The following is a 19959-nucleotide window of genomic DNA, read 5'->3' as shown; positions in this document are numbered from 1 at the left end:
ATGAAGAGCAGTTTTCTGTGATGATTGTTTTTTTATACTTCTTCTTCCATCTCTGATCACCAAAGGGTGCTGAAGCGAAGCGAATGAGAACATGAAAAGATCTGCTGCCCCATTCATAGGTTATTCTCATTCTGGGCTATTTTCTTAGTTGTCTCTAACCACATTCAAAGCCACATCCAGACAGCTCATTATATTTTTGTGCCCACATTGCCCAGTGAAGAGAACCGAAACAAAATGGCATCCCTTTCTGCTACTTCTGACTTGAAGTTCTGGGGATTGTTCTTAAATTCGGGTGGGGATAGGAAGATCAAATATGCTGGCAACAAAGGCCGTTATAGTAAAGGATGAACTTATCACCAGATGGAAATAACAGTTTTTCAGTGTGATGCTGGAGAAGGCAGAAATATTTTTTCTGCTGTTTGGAGAGAATCAGGATAATGGGGTTTTATGATTTGAGTCCAGTGAAGTATTTTTCAGTGAGTAGGGAAGGAGAAAATTAAACAATGCCAGTGAAGGCTAAACATTTTTGGATTGGCAAACCTTGAAAGCCTGCCCAAACTGAAATGGATGATACGATCTCTGACACAGTGATACTCATTTTTGATAAGTTTTTGAACATAGCTCTTGGAGTGTTTGTATTTTGCCGGAGCTGAAAACCTGAAGGTGAGCTTCAAACAAAATAATGGAAAATTCAATACAGGATTCAGTCAACAGAGAAATTGAGCTAATGCAAATTGACATGGTTTGATATGTTCAAAATAAGAGCAGCAAAACCCCCACACAGTTCTGAGTGTATAGACAAGGAAGCTGCATGAAAGTGGTCCACTTCAGGAGCTCACTTACCTTGGAACAGCTGTGCTGGATCTTTTGCCCCTGCTTGTCAGTCTTTCCCCTCTTTTGGAAATAGCTGTGCAACAGCTGCTGAAGCATCGTGGCTAATGACCTAGCACAGTAAGCTTAAACTGATACCTATTTCAGATTACCTTGGCAGTCGGGCAGTAATCTGCAGTGGTTTAGCAGCTGCCACTTGAGCAGCTGAGCCCTTCACCTCTTCCCTGGGTGGGGACCATGCGGAGATGGGTGGGGCAGACAGCTGGGGAGGCACCGGCACAGCCCTCCCAGCCACCCCACCACTAAGCAGAACCACTGCAAGTCACAACCCCTAGGCCTACTGCTTAAAAATAATCTGTTTTTAAAGATGGTGTAGAGAAATTAATTGGAAAAATGTCATGACAGTATTACCATTTCCTCCCTGAATTCAGTGTAGAGTGCCCTTGAAGAAACGATTCCCAGTTAGACACATTCCCATACATGAATGACAAAAATTGACAGAATGGTAAAGAATAAAAAGTATGAGATACTGGGCTCCAGACTGAAGAGTTGCATAGAATTTGTGAATGTAGAAAGAAATCAGAGTTGATGGTCCTTCCTAGCCTTACTAAATTATATTTTAGATATTAATTTGGACAATCAATATTTAAATGTAGATACAAAAAAAAAAATCAAAGTTTGGATACAAAGATGAAAATATCAAAATATATATAGGAATGTTGATACATTGTATCTACAGGTAGAGTTAAATTTCTTACATTAAGAACGTAAACAACATCGTGCAGGATCTGAGTTACAGAGGAGTTAATCTGCTTTTTGGTGGTAGTAGAATGTGATGGTAGTATTGATAGATTTTATGGATAAAAGCAATAATGGGAGTTTGAAATATTTTTATAATGAGATTTAATATATGACAAATTTTTGGAGTTCTTAAGTAGAACCTCTTCAGGACATATTGAGTCTATACGCTTGCTGATTTCAAAGAAGAAGGCTCTGATCAGTTAAGAAATTCTAAGTTTTCAGGCAACATTACATTTTTTTCCTATCACTTGGGATTTGAGATCAAAATGGGTGCATGTAAATTCCTGTCTGGGCAGTGGCTACTGGTACAGTTTTCTTAATATAGGAAAATGCATATCTAAATCTTAACAGTATGTTTGCATAAATTTAGGCTTCTCATTAATTTTGATTTTAGTGCATAAAACGGTTCTATCCGGCTTGAAATTCCTCTTTGATATATATATTCATGCAAAGTGCTGATTCAGTAAAGCGTGAAATTTCTTGTCACAATTTCACCTTACTTTGATAGGAGATGGAGAAGAAGCTTCTTAATGATGAGAAATATGGGTCAGGGAAGTAGCACAGCTAGATTTTGGATGTCTCTTACATGAGGGTATTGAATTTCAAAGTTTCTGTATTCCAAGACAGTTATTTTTTGATTAAATTTAGAGAACTCAGGATCTGTTCTTGTCTTTGATGACCACTTGGTGAAGAAACAATGCAGTTAAGAGTGTAAAAGGGAGCTTGATTTGGAGCATAATAGTGAATTTCACAAAGGTGGGTTATGTTGCATTCGTGTTTTCCCTTGGGCTGGGTGAAATGTGAAATGGATTCTGGAGGTCAGAGTTCTTCCCTTCTCTCTAGTGGTTTCCTACAGGGGGGAAGAAGAGCTGTTTATTCTTGATCCAGCTGATTCTGACACTAGTGGTGTTGAATATATTTGCGTGTCCAGTGGTAGAGCTTCAGACTAGTGGGCTGTGTCTAAGATATTTCTTTTTTACCTTGGGCTGGTTAATTCTGCTCCTGATGAGGTGGGGGGTGGCTAGGAAATCTGTCTGGCCAAGAGGGTCCAGAGCTTAACTCTTTCCTCAAGTAAGTTAACCACTGAGAAACTTCAATAAGGGGGATGAGGTAGTGCAGTCAGTTTCTCTTTATGCAGACGGTTCTGTGTTTAGAAAACCTATAATACGTAATTTATAAAATATTTTTTATTTATAAGTAATTATTTTTTACTCAGAGCATAAATCCAGGGATTGTTTTGGGACCTGAATTCTGATCTGATGTGTCAAGTTTGAGGAAGTTGGTAAAAACATATTTTCAGAAGAGAGGCAGATTTTAATTTTGAAGTGCTTATCTCATACATGAAACAGCTTATGTGTAATGGAGCCCTGTGATTTCACTCTACAGATCACATGCCTGAGAGATGAGACAGCATCAGAAAGCCTAAGCTGCTTTGTGGTCATACATTACCTTTGTCAGTTTTCCGTGTTTTAAAATTAAATAATGGTGTCTTTTTGGAAATACTTTGACATTGCATTATTTTAGAAGAAGAAGAAAGTATCTTGGACATACCAAAAGACAGTACAGCATTTGTCTGTATTGACGTTTAGGAATACAAGATTGGATTTCTTGAGCCGTGAAGTCTGGCTCCTTCTTGTATAGTATGCTTGGCAAGGATTCCTCTGAGCTACAAGTCCTAATTGATGTTGCCAGCCTGGGTTGATAATTGTCCGATTTATACCCATTTTTTCTGTGTTGGTATTGTGTTTTAACATAAATACTGTTCTTCCTCTTCAGTGTTTTCCCTTCCACAATAACAAAGTATGGCTGTGTCATTCCAGCCTTTGATGTGCTGAGGCAGCCAAGACTTGCTTGGCTAATCTCTTCTGAGATACTCTCCCATCCCCTGATCACTTCACATCTTTCCCTGCACCCACTTCAATTCACTTTTCTTAGCCACCTCTTTGTAGAATGATTTGATAACTCTGGGGATCATGTTTGTTCTCCTTGTGCCAGTCTGATTGGCAGCACACAGTGCCCTGCAGGGTGGCTGCTGAGACGCTTCACTGCTCCAGGTTGAGCCTCCTTTGTGAGTGACCCTGTGTCGCTATGCTTTGCAATTCCACTCTGTTTCTACTGCTTTATTTCTCAGTTCATCAAATTCATTGTGCCTGATGTGGAGTCCTCTGACCTTGTGCAACCTCTTGAATTCAGGGGAGCAAGTTTTGATGCTACTTCTTGTGCCAAAGTCAATAACAAAATATTTTAAAATGTCTGTCACAGTCTAGTTTTGGGGGAACTTTGCTGACAGCCTGTCTTCAGCCCAGTAATTTGGCTTTCAGCACTGCCCTGTGTTGTCTTGATGTCTTTGTACTGTTTCTTACCTGTGTAGAGCTTTTCTGTTCATCTGTGTTGCAACTGTGGTGACAGTGTTGCTTCCTTTGGGCATGTCTTTAGCAGGAAAAAAAAAGTTTTGGGTTCCCCCCGTTGTGGTAATCAGCTAACTTATTTCATTTTTTTATCTGAAAACCCACAAAGCTTGACACTGGAAAATCAGGAAGTGACTCCTAGTCTGAGGTAGGATACTATCTCTTAGTGGTGATGTCCTACTTTCATGTTATGAGAATAAAGGAAGTTTAGGAACTTACATCAGAAGAGTGTAAAGCCAAACCAAATCTCCCCTTCAGGATCCTTAATAATTTAGCAGAAATATATCTATGTTTGTATGTTTGTTACGCATATAAAATACCAGAGCTATGCAATACATGTATTTCTACCATGGCTCCTCCTCTCATCCATTTTTCTCCATTTCCTTTGTTGTGTGTGTACATCTTGTTAATGAGGCTGATTGTTCTAAATTTCAAATCTGTGAGTTGAAAATGGACAGGAAGTGGAAAAACTGGATACTTTTTTGTTACTACTTGTCCTTTGATATTCGTAATGAATTATAGCAATGAGAAAAAAATATTGTTTAGAAACAAAATGCATGTCCTACATGGCACAGAGAAGCTCCTGTAAATCATTTATAGATGAATAAATGTGATATATTTTACTGATAGACTTCAGTAAAAACATTCTATTAATAGTACTATATAGTGCTAACTCATGACAAATAATGGGAAAAAGTTTTCATTCTTCTTCACTTCTGTCTGTCTTGCCTTGGGCTTGTGCATGCAGTGTGTTCTGAAATGTGAACCATAGCTATTAATTTTCTTAATAATAATAATGATGGAAATTGTTAATAGATAAAAGCACATGTGAAATGAAACAGAGGCAGTCTGCCCTTACTGATTTTTTAGTATCTGTGTGTTTTGTTTTTGTTATAACTCTCTTTGACAAGACTTTAGGTGAAACAGCCTGATAGTAAAATCCCAGAATTCACATTGTAGAGTAGTTATTTCAGATTGCCCTTGTTTCTCAGAAAATTAGGTCTTCAGTAAAGCATGAGCAAATTTTGAAAAATGAATGTTACAGATTCTTTTCATTCATGGAAGTCACGATTTCCTAAGTGGCAGGTGTCTTCCTTCTCTTGTGTTTGTTGGTGGCAGATGCTTGGAAAGGAAATAAACCAGTCATATGAAATGCAAAACAGCTTTTGTAATTGTTCCTGTCTTCAGTGGTATACTCTTTTCTTTACATTTTGTTCAGTTTAAATTTAGAAAGGTTAAACACAATTTTCAAAATTTGTACTGAAGAACTAAAACGTTTTTGAATAATTTTACCTAATTTTTAGTTGACTGGATAATTCAACTGACTTTCATTGGGAAGAGGAAACTTGATTTTATAAGGGTTTATACTAGCAGTAAGGTCAAAGTTGGGTCAGAGGTTACAATGAAAATGCTAAATAACAGCTTTTAATTGTTTCATCTTTTCCGAAGTAACTGCAGTAATGATGAAAGGGAATATTGCCCTGTAAGTTTTTTAAAATTTTCTTTCCTCTGTGTTACTTACAGGTCACATACTTAGGAAATGTCTGCAATGTCATTGGAAGGGTAACTTGTGTTATGTGAAGTGCTAGGCTTCCTTTTTTCCTCTGGAATGGTTGAAGAAACTGATAGCATTAATTCTAAAGAGCATCAAACATTCATTAGCCATGTCTTAGTTAACTCGTTAGATTAACAACTCTGCCAGCTTTTGGTTTGAAAAGTGGGGAACAATTTGTAATTTATAATTGAAATTGAGGTATTTGTTTCTTTCTCCCTTAAAACAGCTGAGTAGTTATGCTGGTATTCTGGGACTGTCTTACAGTTTTACTCAAAGCAGTATGGGATGCCTTAATATCAAGAGTAGCCTTTCATCTTTAAGTCAAACTGTGTAGTATGATGTCTTGGTTTGAAAGACAGGTGTCTGCCAATAAAGGCAGGAGCCTCTTTTTAAAATGAGAATGTAAACCCCCTCCCTCCAAATTACTGTAATTTTGAAATTAAGGGGCTCTCAGGCAAAGATATGGGCATAGGAATAACAGCTCTTTACTAGGAAAATTAAAATAGAAATATGGTATTACAGAGAACAAACCCAAAAAACCACTGACAGAGTCAGAATACAACCTGACACCCCGTCAGTCAGGGTGTTGGTAGCAGTCCCATTAAATGGTGGCTGCAGTTCTCCTCGAGTGACAGATGTGGTTCAGTTGAAGCAGTGATCCTGTAGAAGGGTGCAGTTTTCCTCTGAAGGTCCAGTGGTGATGTGGAAAAGTCCAGTTTTCCTCTGGGATCCAGTGGAAAAAGGCTGCTCTGATGTTCCAAATCTCAGTTTTTATCTTTTTTATCTAGGTGGGACACTTGTGGCTCCTCCCCCTGGGTGGAGCTTCTCCCAATGGGATGATGTAATTTTATCAGTCATGCAGTGGGACTCAATGGCCCATTAACAGCCAATATCTTCCTGGAGGATGGGTTGTAGAAAAGATAAAGATGACTGTCCCACCTCATCTTAACAGATGGCCCATTAGCAGAGGATATCTCCCACAGGGATAAGGATCACTGCCCCACCTGGTTTCAGCAGATGGTGATAGAATACATACTCCTAGTCACATCCTGTATTGCAACCTAAGACTTATGACCACTTTGTGTGAAAGAAATTGGTTTTAAGTTTGTGCCTTGAAGGATATATTTGCAAAATATCTACGTATTTACTACATTTGATGATGTGGAGTTTTTTAAGTCAAAATTCCCAATATTTGCTTCTTTCTTTTCATATAGCATCACTCTTAGAGTGTGTGCTATTCCTAGGAACGTGGAGCATCTGTGACTACCATTCATTTCCTAAAATAAGTAGGCAGTCAACATCCTTTACGTATATGTGAAGATATTTGTTCTCTATCAAAAAATGACTATATATGTTCTGTTAACTCCAATTTCTCCATGTTGAAACTGAAGTGCCAATAGTAAAGGTGCTTTTGTGTGATGCAGTGATTTTGTTTCATGTATTCTAGCTTCCTCTAATATGTGTTGCAATTGACAATGAACTTCTTTTCCTTTCCTTAATCATGTATACCAAATGGAAGTCCATAGAAAAAAAGTGTCTTGATCTGGCGTTAGTTCTAATCATTAACAGTTTGGTGCAATGGATTTAAATTAAATGTTTGGAAAGTAATGTGGTAAATGAGAGAGAGAAATGATTTTTGTGGTTAGATAGTAGTAAAGGGTAGTAAAGGGTTTTTTTCTAAACTGCTTAAATTTAATGTTTTCTCTTACTTTTTTAAGGGCTGAGGGTAGCCCAGGATGGCCGCAGCTTCATATGATCAATTGTTAAAGCAAGTTGAGGCATTAAAGATGGAGAACTCCAACCTTCGGCAAGAGTTAGAGGATAACTCAAATCACCTCACAAAACTGGAAACCGAGGCGTCCACTATGAAGGTATTGCAAGCTCTGTGTCTGTGTGGGGTTTCTGTCACTGCCCTCTGTGTCATGGACTGGGAATCACTCATAGACTTCTGTGCACTTTTAGATTGCTGTGGAAGTCAAGGCTTTATAAAGAAAAAGCTATCAAAGCTACATTTCTTTATTATTATTTCTTCATTTCAAAACTGTTTTTTAGAAACAGCTTCCAGTGTGCTGTGATAAGCACTACCATTTTAACACAGCTGTACTTCCCAGCAGGAAGTCCACAGACTGCTGACCAAGTTTGACAAAGCAAGTATTGTTCAGCTCCTGAAAACATGGGAAACGCTAGTGATTTCAGTGTTTTCAGATAATTTTAAAAATTGGGATGTTTCCTATAATTACAATATTTAAGGTCTCAACAGGACAAGTTCCTTTTAACATAAAAACACAAGTTCTCCAATCTCTCCCAAAGTCTAAATTAATACTTTAAAAATTCAGCCAGATGTGTTCCTGCTGGTGTTTGTTGGCTAAATGCAGGCCTTCATGAGCTACCTATCCAAGAGCAAACACTATACTCAAGTGGAATTTAGAGGGCATTTAATCAGTAGGAAGATGCACCGTCAGCTGCATCTGTGCCATTCGTGATACTGACCAAGGCAGAATTTTGCAAGCCTTAGAGCTGCATTAATGCTCTTCCTAAGCTGACAAATCCTGCTTACTTTTGCTAGCAGCCAGCAAAATCAGTCTGCTTTTGTTACCTCAGTTAGAAGGGTTTGGAAATTGTTGGTATTTCTGAGTATACTCCTGTATAGGGTGGTCATATTCTAAATATTAAACAACATTTTTTTCTCCATCTCCTTGATTCCCAGTCTTCTTATGACAGACTTACTCTTCCTTTACAACCAATCTTTAATTTTTAAAATATGATAATTTGATTAATATAGCAATGAAAAATATTTTAACTCAATTTTCTTCTCCTCCAGCATGTAGACTGTATATTCACTGTAAGAAGAAAATTTCTTCTACTTTCTGAAACACTGATTACACCACTTGAAAAAAGTATAGCTATTTCAGATACATTTAATCCTTGTATTGCAGGGTAAAATGGAAATGGCTTTGTTACCTAAATTAGAAGGAAATTGTAGTCCTTTACACCAGCTACATGAAATGGATGTCATTAGCAGCTGCAGAAAAAATGTTTATTTGCTGAGTTATGTGTCTGATAACTAGTTCTGTCATTTATATTATTTTTCTTAAGATGAAATTACAACAAATTTGTCAGTAAAAAAACCCTCCAACTCAAATACCAAACTCAGTATGTTTCTTTTCACTTTGGGGTTTGGGTGGAGAAGAGATTGTTCAGATTAATGAGATGTCTTTTTTTTTCTTTTCTTTTTTGAACCATGTTCTATTAGGAAATCATAGGTTCATTCCTCAGGTGTATTTGCTTCTGCACCTGAACCAAAAAGTCATGTCTTTCTCTTGCTTTTTTCAGACCCTTTTCTTTGGAAAGGGTCACAGCATATTTTTAATTTGACTGGAACCTGAAAAATGGTATGGGAATCATCTTGGGGTCAGATTGGGGTCTGTGGGTGAAGTTTGATGGGGATCATTGCTGGATTCTCTCAGATTGGAAGATAATTTTAGTTTTGCTTTGGAGGCTTTTGTAGAAAGTATGTGTTGGCTATTTTTGCACTGAAAGAAACTGCAGGGATTGTATGGTTCCAGTGCTGTAATTATGGATAATTACAAGCAAAGTCATTAGCAGAGCCAGAGCAGTCAGGATTGGAAGCCCTTTGGCTACCGTATATGCAGTCAAAAAAATTCCTGAATGCCTTGGAAAAAATGATCTTTTGGGAGCACAGAAGTGTCACAAAGTCCTTGTAACCTGTCCTGCTGAGTAAAATCCCGGAGATTAGCGGAAGAAGGGGAGCAGCAGTGGGGAAAACAAGCTGTGGTTCCATGGCAAACGTCCCTATACTTGCAATGTGAATTTTGGTCTGTGGCCCAGTGCAGGGACATCTCACAGTGATTCTTTGGACTGTTGCTCTGTCTGTCTCCTCATTTCCTTATATTCTTCAATCAGTTGTGAAGGGCAGTCGTTAGGAAGGGCATTTTGAGGACAATATTGAAGGAATTTTATGTGGGAAGTAACAGTGTTAAAACGTTGTGTAAGTGTGCCCCATCTTTATAATCTCTTCATTTCAGAATTGTAAGGGAATTAAAAGCTTAACATGAGCTCATCTTGCACATGTATTTATTATAAACTACTACTGACCTATATAAGAACTATGTCTGAATGCTTCCTGTTTAAAGCTAAATCTCTTATTGAAAACTGAAAACTCCATTTGCTGTCCAGGAAACAATATGATGGCTAAACAGAGTAAAATGTGATAATGGGGGGTGTCAAAATGATCAGTAAAACAATCTCCACTTTGTTTTTTAATTTGTGTTGTCCTAGGGATTAACTGTTCAAACAAAAGAAATCCCTCAGAGTATTATGACTAACTTGGGAAATTCAGTTGTTTTTATTGGCTTACTGTCAGATGAAATACAGCAGTTTGGTATGATAAAACATTCTCTCTAAATTAACAAATATGCTGTTTGATGGTCAATGAAATAACAATGTTGGCCCATAAATAAAGAAAAGTGGTGTTAATGTCTAGATGTAAGAGTAACTGCATAAAACACAGACTGTGGACAAATTTAGAAAAATATGAGCAGTTTTATATGAATTCAAAACCCGTAAAATTCATGGAGAGACAAGAAGTAATCCAATATCAGCTATACCACATTTGTAGAAGACTTTTTGTGAGATTTTCCTGCCTGGTTCTTGTAGCAGACAAGTATTCTCATCTTTAAGGATGCTATTTATTTGTTCGTTTATTTATTTATTTATAATGTCATAGCTAATGAATATCAGCATTTTTCCCCATATAAAATCTGGGGGGAAACAGGTGTGTTTACCTTAACATCCAGAACTCTAGAAATTACATAAGAGTGACATCTTACATGTGAGTGACATACTTGATTTCCACGCTCACTGAATACTTTGATTTTACAGTAAATCAATAATTCATGATATCATGTGTAAGAAAGCTGTTTTGAGTATATGTGGTGCTCTGTGAGCAAAACATTATCTTATTTTTATATAGTGCACTTAAAATTTTATTCTACATATGACTTTTCAGTTTATGCAGTGTCTTCTGTACTGTGTACACATATCTCAAAAATAAAATAGAAAGACTGTCTCTAGAAGTGATTCAAATTTGTTGATTTTTTTGGAGAAGTGTTCTAACCAGATAGATATACACTATAAAGAAACATAGTAGTGGTGAAACTGTTCTCAGAAAATCATGAGTTCATTCATGTGTTGTGGAGAGTGGTGTTTAGGCAGATCATTTTCTTTATATAAACGTTTTAGTTTTAATAATTTGCTGTGGGGTTTTTTTGTTTTCATTTAGTTTACGTGTTTTAAGGAATTAATGTTCAAAAGACAATCCTAGAGAGCTCGTTACTATCACATCCATTACACATCCAGAGAGTGATACTTTTTTACATTGATGGCGTTCGTGAGTTTTTTCTGCTAATGAGACAGTTGGGCAGTAAAACTTGTGATGCTATTTTGTTGGATTGAAATATATTTTCATTAAATAAAAAAGCAAGAACAAACTTTTATTTTGAGGATTTTTATTTTGAATGCCTTTGTAAAATACTAAGCTGCGGTAATTTAATGTGATAGCAAAAGGAATATTAAGTCTTTAGAGTATAATATCCCAGATTTTTTTCAGTGTTGTGCATACTTTGGGGTGTTGATGAATTAATACTCAAATTAGCAGAATTTAAAGGTAAAAAACAATGCTAAAGAAGGTGCCATGATGCCTGGTTTTCCTCTTCTGTCTTGATGGCTTTGAAAAAATTGTGAAAAGGCTGATATTGTATTAGAACTACAGTGCACTTTTATGTTCAGATATGATTAAGTTGCATTTCATTTTATCTGCAAATTCAACTTCCCATTTTTATCTTTTTATGACTGTTGGAAAGAATGAATATAAAAATCCTTATCAGGAATAGCAGATTGACCAGCAAGTTAGCAATTTAGCGGCTACAGTGACTTTTTTTCTCATTTTAAGAAGAGGGACTCTGGAAAATGTGCTGATTGCAGATTGGACCTGGTTAGCCTGTTTGTCTATAAAAAAGAGAAGATAGATGCTCAGAATGTTCCAGAAACTAACTTAACTGTCTTTCACTGTTTTGACATGGAAGCTGCACTTTTATAAATCATAAGAGTTAAAAAAAAAAAAATTAGAAGTGCTGATCCTTTACATCAGGTATACTTGTGACTTAATCACACCCCTTTTAGGAGTAAGATTTCAGATACTATTTGTCCCCATTATGCCTCCTGACTAAATTTAAGGTTTCCTTTTACATGTCTACTGAGCAATTCTCTCTTAAGGACTGAGTAACTGCTCTTGTCAGATGTCTCCCTGATCAGGTAAGCAGGTGATCCCATTTTCTTTTAAACTGACAAACCACACTCAGCCTTACAGTCTGCTTAGCCATTACTTCTTGATACTTAACTTCGAAAACCTCTTTCGTTCTGATCAGCTGTCTCTGATCATCAGTGTTCATTGATTCTTGTAAAGCACAGAGGTATTGGAGATACTGTGATTGGCACAGCAATTTTTGGTTCAGTGTGTTACCGTAAGCTATGTGCTTGCAAATTAGAATTTGAAGCCCAACATATTTTATGGAGACCTCTGATACCCACTGCTTAAAATATTGTCATGTGCTATATGTACATGCAGTGTCCATGTGTCTATGTCTGCTTCCTCAAGTAGGTGGTAGATGAATATATTTGACAGATACCCAGATGTGCAATATCACCTTCAGAAATCTAGCAACAGTTTTTCTTCTAAGGTACCAGAAATTACATATTTTGCTGAGGATATTTACTGTGTCCAATAACATCACTTTTCCATCTTTGTGCAAAAGGAGAGTGTTTTTAGCTACATCCTGCCTTTTCCTTTTTTTCATTTTATCTTCAGAGAAAAGATTTTTGGTTGGCAGAGTGAATTGTTTTGCTAAGGTATATATAGAAGAACACAACTGAAAAATTACATTAAGCTATGAAAGCAAACTATTCAGAACAGAATGTTAAAAAATATATATTTGATCTGGAATTGCTGTTAGTGAGTAGGCTACACGTAGTAACTAAACTGTAGTATAACCTGAGATGTTTTATTTGAATCCTAAATGTAGTGCAATACACATTTCGTAGTGCATCTGGTTGCACATTAGAATATTGGCATTATATCCAGAACTGGAATCCAGATCCTGACTTCTGTCTGCTCTGAGTTATCTGTTGTGTTGTTATTTCTGCTAAGAGGTCAAGTCAGATATAGTGGCTTATAGTTGCTTCATGGGCCAAAACCAGTCTTGTGATATCTCCTCGATAGCTGATCATAGAGAAGTTGAGGATATTTTTCTGCTCTGCTGAGAACATCTCAGTGGCCCTGTCTGGAGTTTTAAGGTTCTTGGTTCTTTGATGGTTATTCAACTTAAAGGTAGAAAATTAAGTGCAGAATAAATAGTCTTTACTTTAGAAACCTCAGTGAGATTTCTTCCATTATCTATATTTCTTTTCAACATAGTCTTAAGTCATCTGGAAAAAAAAGTGAGATTAGAAGAGTTTGACTGATGATTTTCATGGTGGTAAAATGAACACAGGAGTGTGAACAGTTGCAAAAGAATCTTCTGGTATTGAGTAAGTGAATTGAATTTGTGGCAAATACAATTCCATGGTCAAAAGCGTAGAAGACATGGGTTCTAGAAAAGAGCCCTAACTTTATGTGCACTGAGGACTGAATTAATATGGCAACAGCATAGAAAGAGGTATTACAGATACTCTAAATACCTGAAAAATAAAAGGGCCTTTCCATGTAGTGTCAGGTTAGTGCTTACTTTGGATTCACAAAGTTAGTCTGATATTGGGAATTACTGGGCATAAATAGGGAAACAAAACAGTTATAACTGTGTCAGGATGAATACATGCTGATCCAGAAGATGAATATTCTGTTCTGATGAACCTCCTCAGGAAAGATTTAGTAGAATTCGTTATATTAGGTGCCAAAAAAATTGAGTGATCTGAAAATCTTCCTTAAGTGACATGATTGAATGAAATGTGACTTTTCAGGTGAAGACATGGGCAAAGGAAAGAGACAGGATGGGAAGAAGACGAGCTCTAATAAGAGATCATAAGTGTTCAGTGATCATAAGATCTTGAGGAGAGTTATTAGGAAATTAGTAGTTTTCATGAATACTAGATCTAAGGATATTAAATAACACTGTGAGATAGACAGTGGAAAACTGAACAAAGCTTGTGTTTTGTATCATGTGTTTGCCATGGGAGGTAGAACTACTGGAGATGTGGTTTCAGGAAGTCTGCAAGTCAAGACCAGAGGGAATCTGGGGAGACGACATACAAGAGAAATGAACGGTAGTTTTTGTTCATGTATCCTCACTAGGTTCCTGCTGTTGGAGAGGAAGGAGGTTGATTTGGAAAGATGTTTGGTCTTTCTCAGTGTTAGGGATGGTGTTTGCTCTTGATTCTGTTCTTGATTCTTGTCTAGAGCACAAGTTGTATGAGGAGCAGCTGGGGAGGCTCAGCCTGGATAAAATGAGGCCTATGGGGGACCTTCTCTCTCTATACGACTTCCTGACAGAAGGTTGTGGTGAGTTGGGGGTAGGTCCCTTCTCCCAAGTAACAAGCAACAGGCTGAGAAGAAATGGCCTCAAGTTGTGCAGGAGATGTTTAGATTGGATGTTATGGAAAATTTCTTCACTGAAGGAGTTGTCAAGCCCAGGAACAGGCTGCCAAGGGTAGTGGTGGAGTCACCATCTTTGTATGTATTTAAGGGCCATGCAGATGTGGCACTGAGGGATATGGTTTCATGTAGGACTAACCCAGTGGTGGGTTTAATGGCTGATCTTGAAGATTTTTCCCAGCCTGAGTGATTCTGTGGTCATCCTGTTATGTCAGTACTGTGTTGCTGTGAGGTTCCAGACAAGTAACCACTTTTACTGCATCCTTCAGTTGTAGCATTTATTTGTTTCCTATCATCCTAGGTCTGTCTGTGCACGCCTGACTTACAGCTCTTTGGAGAAAAATCCTCTTTACCTGGATACAGACTGTAGTGAAAGAAATTTCTTTTTTTCACTTAGTACTTGAAGCAGTTGAACATAAATTTTCCCTCCTTAATTAGCCTTTGTGTCACCAAGTGATGAGAACCTTATAGTACACTGTTCATTTGCTCATTGATATGCAAGGAATGTACCTCAGAAAGTGGTGCCCGTGTTAAATCTGCCCTTGTCCTGGCATTATTTCCTTGCAAATTCCAACCAACTCTAATGAATCAACTCTATTTTGTCTTTCTGATTTTTCAGCATTCTGGCCGGAGTTAAAGGGCTTGGGGTTTTTTAACACTTTTGTACTCCTGGTTCTTAGGAGTTGTTTATATGGTACTGCAGGCTCTGCTGTCTTAACAGAGTTTGTTTTTCTTCTCTAAACTTAGAATTTAGAGAAGCATGTTTTGATCTGTACACTGTCTGGCTCACAGGAGGTGCTTTGTTTTGATTTCTCTGATACCTCACTGATACCTCACTGGATTTTGTTGTTTCCTTTTGAAGAGCATTAAGCAGCCTTCAATAAATTCCAGCCTTCAATAAATGGAAACGCAGAAGGATTTGGAAGTGCTTTCAAGAGCAGCTAAAGATGCAGTAACAAGTGAGGAGTTTGTGTAATAAGTTTCCTGCTTTTGAGAGCGAAGCTATGTGAGGGAATCAATAAATTAAAAACATAAATTAATAAAATGTATGTGCAATTCATGTTTGTATCAGTTGCAGAGAATTTGACCACCAGATCTGGTCTTTGCGTGTAGCAATAGCAAACTTTTTGTTTGAGGTAAACTACAAAAATACCCCTTAGTAATTAGCACAATTGAGTTTATTTTTACTGTTGCTCAAATTTAGGCTTAAAAAACAAAAAAAAGGTATTTTATTTGGGTTTACAGATTGAAATATTAAGAAAGTGACAGTTTTTAGGCAGATGATGCCATCCTGATTTTGCCAGTTGATCGCTACATCCTGTAATGCAATTTTACCTATTCAACAAAAAACTTTCCAAAGTCAGCGTGCTCAATGCTCCCAGGATGGATGAAAATATATACTCATGTAACATAGTGTTATTTTCTAATTTACTTCTCCAAAAGAAAATTTTAAATCCATGTTTTCAGGCGTATAGTGCTGCGTAATGAGTGAAGTATTTAATTGAAAGTTACTTCTTCATAGAAATTGAGTCTACAGGAAGAATTGAACATTTTTTCCTAGAAAATATTTTCTTTTTTTCTTTTTTTTTTCTTTTTTTCATTGTTAAAAGTTAACTAAAACTCCACCTTCTGTCAACTGGATTTCTTAGCTAAACTGTCTCCTTGAATGACTGTGGTCTCATTATGAGTGGTCACATACCATCTGGAAATTGCACCACTGCAGTCCCCATCAGAAACAGTCTTTGGACAGCCAAGCTGGTAGGGGAGAATTAAGTGAAAATTGTGAGATACACGGGCAGCAGTGAACAGACTCTGAACAGTGCTCAGAATGCAATTGCATTCAGTACAAGCTAACAAAATATTTTGCTTCTAGGGTAACTGAATTGTGTTCTGTATTCTGAAATAATATGCTTTTAAAAATAAGTATGTTAGTTGTGAATCAGCTAGATGTAGAAATTAAACATTTTGCCTGCTTATTAAGGGAGAACATTGGAAACTTTTATAAAAGTCAGGTCCCTTCCAGAGAGTTGGCTACACAGGCACTTGCAGAGCAGGTGCACATATGCCCCTGCTCTCTGTGGGGTCTTCTTTTAGATTTGGATTCATTCCATTCTGCATAAGTGTCATAACAATGGGCAGAATATGGGGTTACCTAGTTTTTTCTTTGAGTAGCCGTGCTTGCTTTCTAATTTTTTCATATTTGCTGTATTTAACTGCCTGTATGAACAGCCTTACTGTACATGATAATAGCTGGTCTTGTCTGAGGGTAAAATTATGTTTGTTTTTTTATTTTAGCAAATGCATTGTTTGGTGAACAAATAGGGAGAAAAGGGATTGATTCAGCAGTAGCATTCCATGCCTGTGTTAATATTTACGAAATAGGTGCTAAATTCTCAGTTTCTGTAACTTGTGCTGTGTGAATTCACCCAGTATTTTCCTTTTAATATCTGCCTGGTTTTAATTTAATTTCAATACATCCTTACCCGGCACCTAAGCACTTGAACTTTTGAAGTCTTGCAAGGGAAAACAGTAATCACAGGAAACATTATATGTTCTTTTAATTTATTTTTTCTCTCTAATGTGAGCCTGCATCTTCATTCTCAAATTATTTCACTTGCTCTTTGTTGGATTTTGTGTATGCAGAATGTTTTTTGTAGTTTTTTGTGCCCCATGCGCTCCAGCCTTTCAGAAGGGGTGATGTTCTTCTGAAGGCATATGAAGGGGACTCACATCAGGAGAGTGACACAGGGAATTAAACTGATAGCATGGTAGATAATGCTATCGTTGGATCCACAATGGTTAGATCTTCCAAAATAGAAGTAATTTTGAAAGTAATGGTGGATCATGATCATTCAATAAATTCTAATGTGTTAGTGGAAGAAACTGTCATAAGCTGAACTGACTCTTACAAATTGTATAAAGTGGAGAATTCTGGGAAGTTCTGGGAATTCAGTGACTGCACAGCTAATGCAGTCAGGCATATTTTTAAGCTCACATGAACTAAAAATGTGGTTATAAAAGTCATTTCGCATCCTGCAAAACACAGATGTTCAAGATATTAGTGAATTTATTTAATCTGCAAAGAGCAGCAGTGGCATTATATTGTTGGAGGTCTGTGTGTTTTTGCAATTTTACAATAAGTAATATCTTTAGATCTTTGCAATTCTGAAGTTCTTACCAGTATCCAAATTGACTGGAAAATTGAAGATTTTTTTTTTTTTTTTACTTTTATTTTTAGAATTAGGATGAAATTGATCTGGTGATATATGTAGTTAATGCCATTACTTTAGACAACTCTCTTTCTGAGCATAAAATCAGATAACTTTAGTTGACCTGGCAGTGTGCTTGCATGAAAAACTAGGTGCTGTCTTCTCTAAGTGGTTACAGCAAGTGACAGCTTCTGAGCATGGTGGCACTGGGTGAATATTTCCTTCTAGAAAATGACATTGTTGGAAATTAAAATGAACAGCATCATTTCACATAAGAAACGCTTTCCCCTTTCTGCAGGGTTGAAAGGAGTTGCCCCAGTGTTCCACCTCTGTCAGCAGTACTGTCATTGGTGGTGTTATCACTTGGACCTGGTTACAGGGTTGAGCAGCCAGAGCAGTGCTTGGCATTTTGGGCAATTAGAAGGGCTCCCACCAAGCGTGATTAAGCAGCATCTTAATTAACCAAAATGTGTAGGAGCAAAGAGCTCCTTCCAAGCACTCCCTCAGCCCCTGTGAATGTTGTATTGCATATGACAGAATTAATTCACTGTCAAGTTCATGTAGTTACAACAGGTCATGTAAGACTTTAAATTTAAATTTCTACTGTCTTTAAAAAACACCAGTATTCTGATGTGTGCCCCCACCATGGTTCTGACATTTAATGGTTTTGTGGAATTTGAGTGATGTTCTTTTAGTATATGCTACCTTTTTTCCTGTTCTTCTAAACTGTAATTGAAACAACATTCGGCTCCATTGGAAGTCAAAAATTACTTTCAATTTAGAAATGTTAAGTTACGTTTTCAGCATACCAGGTTAAAAACATGAGTACCAATGCTGTCAGAAATATGGTAATTTTAAAGTAATGCTGATTTGGTTAACCATGATTTCTTATTCATTCAGTATGGATACTCCCATCCTGTATGCTGCTAATAGATGTTGGATTGCTCTCTGAAATTGTGAACACTTCCTGTATTTGTGCAGTTAAACCTGGTTTTATACTTAAATGTTGTAAACACAGGGGTAACCAACATAACTGGACTGTTAGTATATCTGGTGTGCTGTGTCCAGGAGTTTCATATATTTTTCATTGTAATTTTCATATATTTTGGCCTTCACTGAATACACATAGCTATGACAAAAGTGAATACAAGTAATAAAGCTTAATGTTTGAAGGTGGGCGGGAAGAGAATAGTGTTTACAGAAGACGAAACATACCTGAATTGTCATTAAAATGTCTTTTTACATATACCATATTTTGAAATATTCCTATTAAAATTTATACATACAGTTCCCAAAAATTGAATGCACTTTAAGTCTTAACTCCTTGGGATTTTAAATCTGCCAATGTAAGCATTATTCCTCTGTGACTCCTTTCCTTATTAGCAGCTCGAGTAAATTCACAGCCCTTAAACCATTTTATTTACAAGAACCCTTATCACTTAGTTGGCTGCATCTACTGTTAGTTAAAGTGCTTTTATTTACCACAGTTGTGCAGTTACATGCTGACGGATCTGATCTCTTTTATTTAATGATTCATAAAGTAGGCTTTACATTGGGATTATATTCACAGAGTCCAAACAAAAAGACCCAGCCAACCTGACAAAAAATAGACAGTTTCAGTACTTCACAGTCCAGAGACTGTGAAGACAGAAACTCTTTTAAATGATGATGAGTCATAGGGCCTGCTCCATTTCCAAAAGCATTCTTTTGTACTTCTACACAGGACAAGATAATTTAGGTTATACTTAAATGACCATTAAAATAATTTTACTTACATTCTTTAAAAGAATAGAAAAAAACCTTGCAGCCTTTTCTTACAGACTTATATTTGTGTATTTTTCAGTAAATCACTGCTAAGTCAGTAAAGAATTTGCGTAGAATAATGCTGTAAACCACTACTGAAATACTGAAATTTGCATAACTAAAGAGATACTAATTGAACCTTGGAGACTATTTTATGCTTTAGCAAACATGATATCAAATTTAATATAAAATTATCATGGAAAAGTACTATTTCAAAGCACTGTATGCATGTAAACAGTATTAGTGTTGAATCCTAGATTATAAATAGTGACTAACTTTCATTAGCACAGTTACAGATAACTTGCCATGTTTCCTCCCGAAGGATTATTGCAGAAAACTTCTGTTTCTTATTCAAGTAAAATTGCAAATTCCCTGACATTTTATTTTAGCACACACAGCCTCATTTTCCACCAGTACCTGGCACAGGGGCTGCATCTCCTTCTCTAACCTTTGCCTCCTTTATTTAACAGCCTGTTGAATTGTCAGTTTAGATTTTGAAGTGTACTGTGATGGAGTTTGAAGTGGATATCATAGCCTAATAATGGCATTGTTGCCTTAGCAGTGGCACTGTAGAAAAGAAATGTAGAAAAATACAGAAGAGCCAATTTGAGAAAAATGTGTGTGCTGTTGGAGGAAAAAGGGGATGATACAAAAACAGAATGTGAAAACTTTAAATAATGAATTGAA

At 36.7% G+C, this 19959-nt stretch overlaps 1 protein-coding gene across 3 annotated transcripts in view; it reads left to right on the top strand.

Moving 5' to 3' along the window:
- The window catches only part of APC (APC regulator of Wnt signaling pathway), a 93724-nt gene that overhangs the window by 25364 nt on the left and 48401 nt on the right, over nucleotides 1-19959 (top strand). For all 3 annotated transcript variants that reach the window (XM_088156104.1, XM_014892042.2, XM_014892041.2), the window contains exon 2: nucleotides 7314-7466. In XM_088156104.1, the coding sequence (XP_088012230.1) occupies nucleotides 7332-7466 (135 nt within the window). In that variant the 5' untranslated portion in view covers nucleotides 7314-7331. The remainder of the gene's footprint in view (nucleotides 1-7313; nucleotides 7467-19959) is intronic.

The sequence above is a fragment of the Sturnus vulgaris genome, chromosome Z, assembly GCF_052056855.1.
Source record: "Sturnus vulgaris isolate bStuVul1 chromosome Z, bStuVul1.hap1, whole genome shotgun sequence".
Classification (NCBI taxonomy): Eukaryota; Metazoa; Chordata; class Aves; order Passeriformes; family Sturnidae; genus Sturnus; species Sturnus vulgaris.
Note: the sequence above shows the minus strand (reverse complement) of the source record. Positions and strands in the feature narration are given on the sequence as shown.